Below are 13,652 nucleotides of genomic sequence, written 5' to 3' on the forward strand. Positions count from 1 at the left end.
GTAAGAATAAGCTGCACTGCTTGCTTAAATGGTTATGAATTGAAACAACTGTAATTATAACCACAGCTCTACGGTCTTTCCTCACTCTGCCAAGAATCCCTAAATAACCTGCCAGTCCCCATAGCGCCAGCTGAAAGATGTCCTTAACATTTCTGCTGCCTCCCTGCAGCAAAAAACTCCTGCTCTAGGGGGAGGGGGGGGGATTGCGTCCTGCAACAGCCACTCATCCGCAAGCATCTGCCTCTCTTTTGCAGCAGCACCGTGGTGAACTGGGGCATCAAGAGGCAGTATGGAGAAAATCATGGCACATCTCCTGCGGGAAACCCTTGAAGAGCTAGGGAGATACGCCTTCCCGAGATTCAAGAGGGAACTCAGTAAAATCCAGCCCGAGGAGCAGTATGAGCGCATCGAACTGGAGAGCCTGATGGGGCTGTCACGAGCAGCCCTCGCCGAGCTGCTGTGCAGCCACTACGGACAGCCCTATTGTGTGAAGGTTACAGTCAGAGTGCTGAAGGCCATGGGAAGGAGCACCCTGGCATATGCACTCCTGCACAGGCTGACCGATGGTAAGTTGGGGGAAATAAGATTCAGGCAGGGACTGGGGTAGCCCTGAGTCGAAGTGACCCATACCTGTTACTGCAAGTGCTGCAGAAGCCTGTTCCCCTTGGCACTGTACTGCCTTCAGCCCAAAATGCTGTGCCAAGACACACACCTCAGAACCTGGTCCCATAGAGAGCAAATGCTTCCTTCTACCCAGGTCTCCCTGGAATATCTGGGTTGCACTTACATGTCTGCAGTTGGTGTAAATAACTTGTAGATGAAGCAACATGCTCTCTGCTCCAGCCTCATCCCAGAGAAGCAGCTGGAGGGTCCCTGCACAACCCCACCTCTCCCCATTGGCCCCACTGCAGAAAGGCAGAATGCACTGGATGGGGCTCTGGGCTACACAGGGCTGGGGCACCCTCCTGGGTGGAGGGCAAGGGGTTCCTGCCCAATTCCACCATCCCACCTTCATCAGACCTTGCACTTCCCTGGGGGAAGAAGGAGGGAACTTGACACATCAACCATTCAGATTCTTTCATAGCTGGAACTACCCTGGTGAGGTATGAATTGCACCAACTTTATTCTCCACTTCTCTACAAGGGGCAAATTTTGTCGAGCGCTACAAAAAAATTGTGATCCAGCAATCCTCTAATGTGGCTAATGTCATCATGGCTCTCCTCCATGAACATGTACTGACCTCTGAGCAGTCTGACAGCATCATGTCAGAAAGAACCAACCACAAGAGAATGCAGAAGCTCTATGAACTAGTGCCAACGTGGGATGTCACAAAGAAATATTGCCTGTATAAGGTTCTATGTGCAACAAATCCAATTCTCACTTTAGCATATACAGGTAAGAAATGTACCCTTACTATCTTCCCAGCTGTGAAAAAGTCAAGATAGGGGCTGGGCCTTTCAGGATAATGAGCCAACTACAGTTGCATATAAACACCTTGTCCTTGGGATGGTCAGGAGCCATTTCTATAGGAGGTGGCAGCACATCAGTTACTGTCAAACGACAAAAGTAGAGGAGGCTATTAAGAACACATTAGGAAAACTCATGCTTCCAGCTGAATCCCAGGACTGCAGATATAGTGCTTTAACCCTAATTTTTTTCACTTCTCTGTCTCCTCTGTCCTGCAGCTGTCCAGGCACAGGGTAGCATCATATTAAAGGGTAAGCGCTGTGTGTGCTCTATACCATCATTCCCTTGGTTTTTGAATGCATTACCCTTCCAAAGTCCCCTCCTGTCCCATTTGGTACTGTAAAGCATTTTAAGATGGCTGAGGATCCAGGCAGTCCTTGGCCATCGGTCCCCATCCTTGAGCCATGCACTGAATGATGCTGTAAGGTGCTGCTCTCCCATACCAGAGCAAGTATCCTCTCCTGTTGCTCAGCTGCATTTCTTTACTTAGACGCTGTCTCACCTTTGCTGTGCTTCAAGCAGCCTTTCCCAAGGCCTTGAGGCAATCAAGTCACCCTGTTTTCTGGAACTCACCACTGACTCCTCTCTCTTGCAGATCCCTGGGAAGACATTTTCTATCCTCAAGGTGAGCTCTGAACTACTCAGCATTGTCTTCCCTTTATTTACTGAATACATCATCCTCACAAAGTCCCCTCCTGTCCCATTTGGTGCAATAATGCATTTTAAGATGGCTGGGGATCCAGGCAGTCTTTGGCCTGTGGTCCCTGGCCTTGAGCTGTGTGCTGAACAGTGCTGGAAGGTGCTGCTCTCCCAAACCAGAGCAAGTACCCCCTCCTGTTGCTCAGCTGCATTTCTTTATTTAGAAGCTGTCGAACCTTTGCTGTGCTCCAAGCAGCTCTTCACAACCCCTTGAGGCAATCAAGTCACTCTGCTTTCTGCACCTCACCACTGACTCTTCTCTCTTGTAGGTCCCCAGAAACACACTATAGAACTTCAAGGTGAGCTATGAACTTCTCTGCATGTTCATGCCCTCGTTTTCTGAATGCATCACCCTCCCAAAACCACCTCCTGTCCCATTCAGGGCTCAAATGCAATTTAAGATGTTTGAGGACCCAGACAGTCCTTGATCTTTGGTCCCTGTCCTTGAGCTATGAACTGGACAGTGCTGGAAGGTTCTGCTCTCCCACACCACAGCAAGTACATCCTCCTGCTGCTCAGCTCCATTTCTGTACTTAGAAGCTGTCTCCCCTTTGCTGCACTCCAAGCAGCCTTTCCCAAGCCCTCAAGGTAATCATGTCACCCTGCATTCTGTACCTCACCACTTACTCCTCTCTCTTGCAGGTCCCCGGGCACAGTCTGGCTTTAGTAATCAGGGTGGTAAGTGCTGGGTGAACTCTGAACTGCTCAGAATTGTCATCCCCTCATTTTCTGAATGCATCACCCTCCCAAAGTCACCTCCTGTCCCATTCAGTGCTCTAATGCATTTTAAGATGGCTGAAGATCCAGGTAGTCCTTGGCCCGTGGTCCCCATCCTTGAGCTATGCACTGGACAGTGCTGGAAGGTGCTGCTCTTTCATAACAGAGCAAGTACTTGTTTGTGTTGTTCAGCTGCATTTCTTTTACTTAAAAGCTGCCTCTCCTTTGCTGTGCTCCAGGCAGCCTTTCCCAAGCCCTCGAGGCAATCAGGTCACCCTGCTTTCTGTACCTCACCACTGACTCCTCTCTCCTCCAGGTCTCTGGGCAAAGTCTGGCCTTAGTAATCAGGGCGGTAAGTGCTGGAGGAACTCTGAACTCCTCCTCATCATCATGTCCATATTTTCTGAATGCATCACTCTCCCAGACTCCCCTTCTGTTCTATTTCATGTAATAATGAAGTTCAAGATGGATGAGGATGCACGCAGTCCTTGCCTTTTGGTCCCTGTCCTTGAGCTATGCACTGGACAGTGCTGGAAGGTGCTGCTCTTCCATAACAGAGCAATACCTCCTCCTATTGCTTGGCTGCATTTATTTTCTTTAGAAGCTCTCTTACCTTTGCTGTGCTCCAAGCAGCCTTTCCCAAGACCTCAAGGCATTCAGGTCACCCTGCTTTCTGTACCTCACCACTGACTCCTCTCTCCTGCAGGTCCGCCGGCACAGTCTGTCTATATAGTTCCAGATGGTAAGTGCTGGGTGAACTCTAAACTGCTCAGCATCATCATCCCCTGATTTTCTGAATGCATCACTCTCCCACAGGTGTCCCCCGGGGGTCTGTGTTGGTTCCCATCCTCTTTATTCTCTTCTTTATTCCTCTTCATTGATGATTTGGATGAGGGAATTGAGTGCACCCTCGGTGAAGTTGCAGATGATACTAAGATGGGAGGGAAGTGTTGATCTGCTGGAGGGTAGGAAGGCCCTGCAGAGGGACCTGGACAGGATGGGTTGATGGGCAGAGACCAATGGGATGAGGTTCAATGTGGCTAAGTGCTGGGTCCTGCACTTTGGCCACAACAACCCCATGTAATGCTACAGGCTTGGGGTGGAGTGGCTGGAAAGCTGTGCAGAGGAAAAAGATCTGGGGGTGCTGGCTGATGCTCACCTGAACATGAGCCAGCATTGTGCTCAGGTGGCCAAGAAGGCCAACAGCATCCTGTCTTATATCAGGAATAGTGCAGCTAGCAAGGCCAGGGAGATTATCGACCCCCTGTGCTCTGCTCTGGTGAGGCCGCATCACGAGTACTGTGTTCATCTTTGGGCCCCTCAGTACCAGAAGGACATCGAGGCCCTGCAACATGTCCAGAGAAGGGCTACAAAACTGGTGAAGAGTCTGGAACACAAGTCCGATGAGAAGTGGCTGAGGGAACTGGGGTTGTTTAGTCTGGAGCAGAGGAGGCTAAGGAGAGACGTTATTGCTCTCTACAAACTACCTGAAAGGAAGCTGTGGGGACTTGAATGTCCAGCCTCTTTTCACAGATAACTAGTGATAGGACTAGAGGAAACGGCCTCAAGTTGCATCAGGGGAGGTCTAGATTGGAAATTAGGAGACATTTCTTCTCAGGAAGAGCAGTCAGGCATAGGGATGGGATGTCCAGGGAAGTGGTGGTGTCACTGTCCCTGGGGGTATTCAAGGAAAGGTTGGACCTGACACTTAGGGACATGGTTTAGTTGGGTGGGTGACATTGGTAGTAGGGTGATGGTTGGACCAGATGGTCTTGAAGGTCTTTTCCAACCTTAATGATTCTATGATTCTAATGCAGTTTAAGGTGGCTGAGGATCCAGGCAGTCCTCGGCCGTCGGTCCCCATCCTCGAGCCATGCACTGAATAATGCTGTAAGGTGCTGCTCTCCCATACCAGAGCACGTATCCTCTCCTGTTGCTCAGCTGCATTTCTTTACTTAGAAGCTGTCTCACCTTTGCTGTGCTCCAAGCAGCCTTTCCCAAGGCCTTGAGGCAATCAAGTCACCCTGTTTTCTGGAACTCACCACTGACTCCTCTCTCTTGCAGATCCCTGGGAAGACATTTTCTATCCTCAAGGTGAGCTCTGAACTACTCAGCATTGTCTTCCCTTTATATACTGAATACATCATCCTCACAAAGTCCCCTCCTGTCCCATTTGGTGCAATAATGCATTTTAAGATGGCTGGGGATCCAGACAGTCTTTGGCTTGTGGTCCCTGTCCTTGAGCTGTGTGCTGGACGGTCCTGGAAGGTGCTGCTCTCCCACACCAGAGCAAGTACCCCCTCCTGTTGTTCAGCTGCATTTCTTTATTTAGAAGCTGTCTAACCTTTGCTGTGCTCCAAGCAGCCCTTCACAACCCCTTGATGCAATCAAGTCACTCTGCTTTCTGCACCTCACCACTGACTCTTCTCTCTTGTAGGTCCCCAGAAAAACACTGCAGAACTTCAATGTGAGCTATGAACTTCTCTGCATGTTCGTGCCCTCGTTTTCTGAATGCATCACCCTCGCAAAACCACCTCCTGTCCCATTCAGGGCTCAAATGCATTTTAAGATGTTTGAGGACCCAGACAGTCCTTGATCTTTGCTCTCTGTCCTTGAGTTACGAACTGGACAGTGCTGGAAGGTTCTGCTCTCCCACACCAGAGCAAGTACATCCTCCTGTTGCTCCGCTCCATTTCTGTACTTAGAAGCTGTCTCCCCTTTGCTGCACTCCAAGCAGCCTTTCCCAATCCCTCAAGGTAATCATGTCACCTTGCATTCTGTACCTCACCACTTACTCCTTTCTCTTGCAGCTCCCCAGTATCCGTCTGAACCTGTACGTCAGGGCGGTAAGTGCTGAGTGAGCTCAGAACTGCTCATCACCATCATGCCCTTTTTTTCTGAATGCATCACTCTCCCAGACTCCCCTCCTGTCCCATTTAGTGCAATAATGAAGTTCAAGATGGATGAGGATGCACGCAGTCCTTGCCTTTTGGTCCCTGTCCTTGAGCTATGCACTGGACAGTGCTGGAAGGTGCTGCTCTCCCACACCAGAGCAATACCTCCTCCCATCGCTTGGCTGCATTTATTTTCTTTAGAAGCTCTCTTTCCTTTGCTGTGCTCCAAGCAGCCTTTCCCAAGCCCTCAAGGCAATCATGTCACCCTGCATTCTGTACCTCACCACTTACTCCTCTCTCTTTCAGGTCCCCGGGCACAGTCTTTCATTAAATTTCACGGTGGTAAGTGCTGGGTGAACTCTGAACTGTTCAGAATTGTCATCCCCTCATTTTCTGAATGCATCACCCTCCCAAAGTCACCTCCTGTCCCATTCAGTGCTCTAATGCATTTTAAGGTGGCTGAAAATCCAGGTAGTCCTTGGCCCGTGGTCCCCATCCTCGAGCTATGCACTGGACAGTGCTGGAAGGTGCTGCTCTTCCATAACAGAGCAAGTACTTGTTTGTGTTGCTCAGCTGCATTTCTTTTACTTAAAAGCTGCCTCTCCTTTGCTCTGCTCCAGGCAGCCTTTCCCAAGCCCTCGAGGCAATCAGGTCACCCTGCTTCCTGTACCTCACCACTGACTCCTCTCTCCTCCAGGTCTCTGGGCAGTCTGGCCTTAGTAATCAGGGCGATAAGTGCTGAGTGAGCTCTGAATTGCTCAGTGTCATCATCTTCTTATTTTCTTAATGTATCACCCTCCCAAAATCCCCTCAGGATATACCCTTCCAGAAGCAGAGCTGGCATTGAGTTTCCAACTTTTACCTGTGCATCCACAGCAGGCACCTGGCTCCACTACAGACTGAGCCTTGGAGGGAAAAATCTCTCCACTTCTGAGATGACAGGCTACAAAACTATGAAATTTTGGCTATGAAAGCCAAAGAAATTATGGCTGAACCTAGATGTTCCTCATGAGGAAATGCAACACAGCGAGTATCTCCCTTCAGCCAAGCCCAGACCTGTCCTGGGCAGTGGAGTGGAGGGATCCAAGTCCACCTTTCTTCTCACTGCTGGAGAGAGAGAAAAAACCACCTCAGCTGGAGCAAGGTGGGCCACAATCTCAGCTCCACTTTGAGTAGCCACTCAAGACTCAAAGTGTACATGCAAAGGCAGCAAAGTATCTTGCAAACATAATCAGGGAATAGCACAAAGGGGGCTCCCATGTGGCTATGCCTCACAGCAGGGAGGGTTCCACTGACTTCACTCCAGTTCTCTTCCCAGTATCATTCAGGATAAGAAAATCAGAAACATTCCTGGCAAGTGTATTATCACAACTGATAAAACAAAATTAAATTCACACTGCAGCCAAATACCTAAGAGCTGTGTGCAGAATGGAGAGTTACCCAAAGCAGCAGTTAGATCAATTCAAATTCTATGTAGTCATGCTACTTAAAATGTCTAACAATCTAGACAGTTCTTGGCTTTTGGTTTCCTCCTTCATAGTATGTCCTGAGCAATGATACAGCATGTCACTATTCCAGGAAGTGGCAAGTGTCTTCTACAGCTCAGCTGCATTTCTGTTTGCTGTTCCCCAAGCTGTCTTTTTCAAGGGATCTACTGGGAAATGGAAGTACAGGGAGGGTGGGAAGAGGCCATTCCTCAGGCCTCCTGCTGCTGAGCAAGAAATATGGGGCTTAAATGTCAGCTGGGATCTCTTGGCTTCAACCTTCATGAATAGACCCGCAAGGCAGGCAGAGGAAGGATCTCAAGAGGTTTAGGGGAAAATGTAAAGGTGGGTTCTGAACTGGGACAGCTCCTCTGGAGCATTCAGGCTCAAGTTCCTACAAGACCTCAGGAGTTGGGGAGGTCATCACAGCTCCTGAGGCCTTAGGGAGAAAGGATGCTCACTTGCTTGTTACTTGACAGCTACAGCTGGGGACTTGCCCTCTAAAAAGACAGACTGGTCGGACGAGGGCAGCAGCGTCCATGGGGCAGCAGTGTCCATGTTACCACTCTTTGGAGACATTGATAAGAGCACCAGTCCCAGTTCGGGCAGCAACACACGTTCAGGTGCCATCTGCATGTCATGTCGCGCTGAAGAGGTAAGGCAGTACTGGGTTCTCCTTACTCCTGTCCTCACCTTGGCTACAAGAGCTTCTTGGAGCTCCTCTCCAAGGGCAGCATGTGAGTGCATGAAGACATCCAGCAGCTGGGCTCAGGGTCTGCACATCTCTGCCTGCTCACGCTATTGTGGTTTCCCAGGCTACCCTTGTACACATCCATCTCTGGTGTTGACCAGCAAAGGGAAGTGAAAAGGGGGATTCATTTCCAGTCACTTCAGTGCATCTGGATACAATCCTAATGAGTTCTTTGACTCATTTCATGTGGGACAAAAGCCTGATGCATTTTCTGAGCCTGAGGCCCTGAGTCAGAGCCAAAGAAGCGCCCAGGAGGAAGCCCATAGGGCCAAGACAAGCACATGCTCTTTGATCCACCAGCCTAATGGATGAGGGGAGAGCTATGGACATTGTCTTCCTGGACTTCAGTAAGACAATATCCACAGCTCTGACATTGTCCCCTATTGATATCCTCATAAAGAAGCTGTTGATGGATGGCACGGTGGGCAAACAGTGAGGTGGATTCAAAACTCTCTGAACACCTGGGCCCAGAGGGTAGTGGCCAGTAGCACAAGGTCTAGTTGGAGTCCAGTAACTAGTGGTGTACATCAGGGATCTGTGCTGGGTGCTGTCCTGTTTAATATCTTCATTAATGATCTGGATAATGGGACAGAGCATACCATCACCAAGTTTGTAGATGACACACAACTGGCTGTACTGTTGCACAGAGCTTCCCCAGTACAAGAAAGAGTACCACGGAACTATGGGAGAGAGTCCCACATAGGGACATGGAGATGACAAAAGGCCAGGAGCACTTCTATGAGGAAAGCCTGAGAGCGCTGACACAGGTTCCCAAGAGAGGTTGTGAAGTCTTCTTCCCTGGAGATCTTCAAAAACTCTCTGGACATGGTGCTGGGCAACCTGCTCTAGGTGGGCCTGCTTGAACAGGGGTTTTGGACCAGACTGTAGAATTGTTTAGGCTGTAAAAGACCTTTAAGATCAGGAAGTCCAACCATCCACCTAACACTACCATGTCCACCACTAAACCATGTCCCTAAGTGCCACATCCACACACCTCTTAAATAGTTCCAGGGACAGCAACTCCACCACCTCCCTGGGCAGCCTGTTCCAATGCCTAACCACCCTTCTTGCTTATTCCTTCAGCTTTTCTTCTGGGCACCTTTCCAGACACTCTTCCCCAAGACTATACCACTGTATGGGGTTGCTATGGCCCAAGTGCAGGACTCTGTGCTTACCATTGTTGAATGTCATGTGATTGGACTCAGTCAATTGATCTAACTTATCCAGATCCCTCTGCAAACCTTTCCTACCCTCAGGCAGATTCAGCACTTGGTGTCAGCGGCAAACTCACTGAGGGTGCACTCCATCCCCTCAACAAGATAATTGATAAAAGTCTTAAACAAAAGTGGCCCTGGTACTGAGCCCTGGGGAACACCACTTGTGGCCCTCTGCCCATCAGGTTTAACTCCACTCACAACAACCCTTTGGGCCCAACCACCCAGACATTTTTTTACCCAGAGAAGTGTACACCCACTTAAGCTATGAGCAGCCAGTTTCTCCAAGACAATGCTGTGGGAAACAGTATTAGATGACCTCCTGAGGTCCCTTCCAACCTTGAACACCCTGTGATTCTGTGATTCTTGTTTAGGACTGGGCAGAAGAAGTGAAGCCAGAGATTATTGGGGACAAACGAGGGAAGAAGGAGATATACAGGTAGGTACCTGGTGGCTGAGTGTGTTCCATTCTGCCCTGCACAAACAGTTACAAGTATGGGCCAGTTCTTACGGGAGGTGGAAGGGATTAATTCATACCAATTAAAGATCTCTAGGCCAGGAAAGTCTACAACAGAGGAAGACATCCATGCAACAGAGAGACAAAGGTGCTTTTACAGGGCAGATCCCTGCCATGTCTTTACACATCGGGCAGTTGTGCTGAGGAAAGCCTCAAAGCAGGACACTCCAAGGAAAAGGGTAGGGTGATCCCACAGCCTGGTGTTTAACTTGACAGTTCCTTTCTCCTCTCATTCCACCACTCTGCAGAGCTCATTTTCCTCGGGCTGGTCTGTTCCGCTGTGTCGAGACGGACCTTGAGTTCCTGGTGAGGACGGCCACCAGCATTGAGTACAAGTACTCCTTCTGGGAGCGTCACCTGGCTTCGGGGATCCCCCCTGTATGGATGGAGGTTGGCCCCGTGTTCGACATCCATGCCCCACCAGGCACTGTAAAGGCCATTTATATCCCACACTTCCTGTGTCTTGGAGGTACTGTGGCAAAGATGATGGCTTGGTGGGTGAGACAGCGAGGGGCCCTACAGGAGCACACACCCACTTGCTGGCTGGCTGCCCTGGTGGGGCAAGCCAATCTGTAACATATTTTGTCCATTGACAGAGTGGAAGCAAAACACTTTCAGGATCCAAATTGCCCATGTTGTTGATGGGAACCTACTCCTGGAGAAGCCTACAAGGGTGAAGCCATTCCATGCTGTGCTGCAGGACCCCAGCTTTTCCCCCATGGGTGTCATAGTGCTTTCTGACATATTGCCATTCATCCCCGTCCATTCCCTCGTACTCCTCTATCAGGTCTTAAGTGCTGCAGACATCACCTTTCACCTCTACCTAATCCCCAACCATCGTGGCCTGGAAAAGGTGAGTGTGCCTCTGATTCTGTTCATTCAAGTTTGGTGGTTCCCAGGGTACACACCCAGGTCACCTGTGCACATCCTCTATGCAGTCAAGAGAGACAGGCGCCTCCAGGCTGCAATTCCTCCCCCTGGCCATGGCACACATTACCAGACAGTTTCTGGGAGGATGTCTCTCCCTTGACCACAAAACAGCCTTGGCCATGTGGTCAGAAGCAAGGCCCAATCTTTAGCTGCTTGCACTGGGGCACAAATCCCCAGAGAGTCCAGGCAGTGTGCCTGTCATCTAAGGAGAGGTGAGGGGCAGCAGCAACAACATGCCATCAGAGGGTGGCCTGAAGAGACAGTTTATCTCAGGGGACACTAAACAACACCTTCTCTGTGACTCTGGTGCAGCAAGAGCATCAGGAAAAGACTGGGTTCATTCGGTGAAATCACCTGGAGGAAAGGCCTCTGTTGAAGAGGGTCCCACAAGGCATCAGAGGGATCCTGCTCTTTCTAACTGCTTGTAGCTTTTCCTCCTCAGCTGAGTTCTACCAGAGCAATCAGACTAGCACTTTGTCTCCCTGCCCTCTTGGCACTCCCGTCACCACTTCTCAAGTCACTATGCTACAATTTTGCAGGCAGTGGATGAGGATGAGAAGAGAAATGGACATTCGGTCTTGGTGCACAAACCTCCCAACACCATCCTGAGATTTAACAGGTGGTATCGTGTATCCAGTTCTTCAAGGGCAGAGATAAACCCCAAAGTAAGTGAGCCTCGTACCTCACAACCAGGGTGAACAATAGTGTTCTCATGGATCATCCTGACACACTACCCTGCCTCTTCTAGAAGCTGAAATTCACCTACCTGTCATTGGACAGACGTCAGCTCTTCACTGAGATCTACACCAAGGACATGGAGGAAGGAATGCAGCTCACCTTGACAAAGGCGGACCAGGAGGGCAAAAGGGACTGCGAGCCACTCTGGGACACCTTCCTTAGAGCAGGTAGGGAGAGCAGGATGCAGGTCTATGTCACAGGTTCTGACAGGCTTGGAGGATGTCCAAATGTTCAGTCCCCTGCCCTGGGAAGGGAGCATGGTGCAGACATGCTCAGGTGCAGATGTTCAGACATCAAATAATGCGCGTCCCATCCTCCTGTCTTCAATTCTTACTCTCCATTCTCCTTCTGTCTCTCCTCCAGGTGACATCAAGCAAGCCACCTCTTCCACTCCAACATGCTCAGGTTTGTTCATCTTTTGGGGTGTGTGGGTTTGGCAGGGAGGGCCAGGGAGAAGACATCACATGTGGAAGGAGCGTTTCCTCAGTCGTGGTGGCAGATTTCCCTTCAGCAGACATCCTCATCTCAGGGGAGAATGGCAGTAGACCTGTGTGGTGACAGGAGTTGGACTCGATGATCCTTATGGGTCCCTTCCATCTCGGGATGTTCTATAACTCTATGATTCTAGTATGACATCCAGGCGAGGGACAATGGGACAGTATGAGGACACAAGCTATTTCCACAGAATGCCAGCCATGGCTTTCCACCTAACCTGAGATCTTCCTTTCTGCTGCTCACCCATGCAGGTCACTCACTTTTGGAGCATGAGCCATCCTCTGCTCTCCAGGTCAGACATAAAGGTGAGTTCATGACTGCTTTCCTTAACCCTAATACAGCCCAGACTGCCAGAGGGGGAAGGGCCATGAGGCCATAATGCAGAAGAATCTGTGGACTCATGTGTCCCCTTCATCAGTGCTTCAGGATTCACTACAACACCAAAGAACCACAGCTCAGGGTTCTACATGCAGATGTCTTCCGAGCTGGTGCATCTCAGCTCCTGCCAGTGCAGAACTGGGGTTCCATCATGTCCCTCTGCTCATCCATATGGTCCCCTAGGAGACTCCCAGGAGGTCCCACTTTAGCTCCAAGAGGGAAGTGTCCCTGGACACAACTCTGTCCTATCTGCCAACAGAAGGTGTCCCCGACAGCCCCAGAGGATTATATCAAAGCCCCAAACCACTTCAGAGTTGTGGCCTATAAAGCACATCTCTAGAAATAGATTCTGACTAGGGTGAGGAGGACCAGGATGAGATCTGCTTTGAGGTCATGGATATCTCTCTCTCCTGCACAAAATCTTAGTGGAAGTGGGAGATACAAGATGGATTAATTTTCCATGCCACCTATGCCCTAAGGGTCAAGGGACAGCAGTAACGGGACCTTCAGTATTAACATTGGTGGGTTGTCTCCTGCCAAGCTGGCAGCAGCACCCAACCATTCACCCTTCTGTGCATCTCCAGCCTGTGCACCAGGACAGCATTTTGTGGAGAAACACCGAGAGCAGCTGATCCAGCGTGTGACATCAGTCGACAGCATTCTGGATCGGCTCTACATGCGTGTTCTGAATGATGAGCAGTACAACCACATCCAAGCAAAAAGCATCAGGCAGGAGAAAATGCGCCTCCTCTACGACTTCATGTCCAGCTGGGACACCAACTGCAAGGACCTGTTCCTTGATGTGCTGGAGGAAACCAATCCCTACCTCATCCAAGAGCTGAAGGATCGTGAGGGCCAACGTGAGGATGATGGTGGTTCCAAGTGAACACAGGACTTTGAGGACTCAGGGAGGGTGAGAGATGGGGAACCCCAGGATGGGATCTAAGGACTCAGGGGAGCCTGCACTACAGTCTCAGGAGGAGCCAGCAGCCAGCGCTGCTGAGGGGGACTGATGAAGTAGTATGATAACCCTTCCTGTGCACTGCACCACGTGGGGAAAAAGCTGGCCCCAGAGCCAGCAGGTGTGAAAAGAAAGAAACAAAAAAAAAAAAAAAAAAAAGAAGAAAATAAAAAGTTGAAATGGTGCTTCCGAGCCAGGAATTGTCCTTAGAGCACAAGAAGACTGTTTGCACCCATGTTTGTCACTTCCCGTGTTCTGCCTGCACTCTGAGTGCTGTTCCAGCAGAGCCCAGGTTTACCAGCCCCACACGGCTGCCTCAGCTGCCCCTAAGGATACAGTGGCCTCAGGCATTGGGATGGCTCCTGGGTGTCCCCACAACTGACAGCTCCTGTCAGAAGACCCCCCCT

General features: G+C 50.2%; 2 protein-coding genes across 2 annotated transcripts; both read left to right on the top strand.

Moving 5' to 3' along the window:
- The first annotated feature begins 258 nt into the window (after positions 1 to 258).
- LOC140000479 (apoptosis-associated speck-like protein containing a CARD) lies at positions 259 to 4,988 on the top strand. The gene is made up of 8 exons (XM_072030375.1): positions 259 to 566; positions 1,144 to 1,395; positions 2,063 to 2,092; positions 2,436 to 2,465; positions 2,809 to 2,844; positions 3,200 to 3,235; positions 3,590 to 3,625; positions 4,948 to 4,988. The coding sequence occupies exons 1-8, from the start codon at positions 290 to 292 to the stop codon at positions 4,986 to 4,988; spliced, it is 738 nt and encodes a 245-aa protein (XP_071886476.1). The 5' UTR covers positions 259 to 289.
- Positions 4,989 to 5,313: 325 nt separating this feature from the next.
- Positions 5,314 to 13,415, top strand: LOC119714638 (NACHT, LRR and PYD domains-containing protein 1b allele 2-like). Its single transcript, XM_038171568.2, has 12 exons — positions 5,314 to 5,350; positions 5,694 to 5,729; positions 6,084 to 6,119; positions 7,741 to 7,916; positions 9,601 to 9,665; positions 9,992 to 10,212; positions 10,340 to 10,596; positions 11,213 to 11,338; positions 11,422 to 11,578; positions 11,775 to 11,816; positions 12,158 to 12,211; positions 12,869 to 13,415. The coding sequence occupies exons 4-12, from the start codon at positions 7,818 to 7,820 to the stop codon at positions 13,168 to 13,170; spliced, it is 1,323 nt and encodes a 440-aa protein (XP_038027496.2). The 5' UTR covers positions 5,314 to 5,350; positions 5,694 to 5,729; positions 6,084 to 6,119; positions 7,741 to 7,817; the 3' UTR covers positions 13,171 to 13,415.
- The last annotated feature ends 237 nt before the right edge of the window (positions 13,416 to 13,652 follow it).

The sequence above is a fragment of the Anas platyrhynchos genome, chromosome 32 (assembly GCF_047663525.1).
Source record: "Anas platyrhynchos isolate ZD024472 breed Pekin duck chromosome 32, IASCAAS_PekinDuck_T2T, whole genome shotgun sequence".
Classification (NCBI taxonomy): Eukaryota; Metazoa; Chordata; class Aves; order Anseriformes; family Anatidae; genus Anas; species Anas platyrhynchos.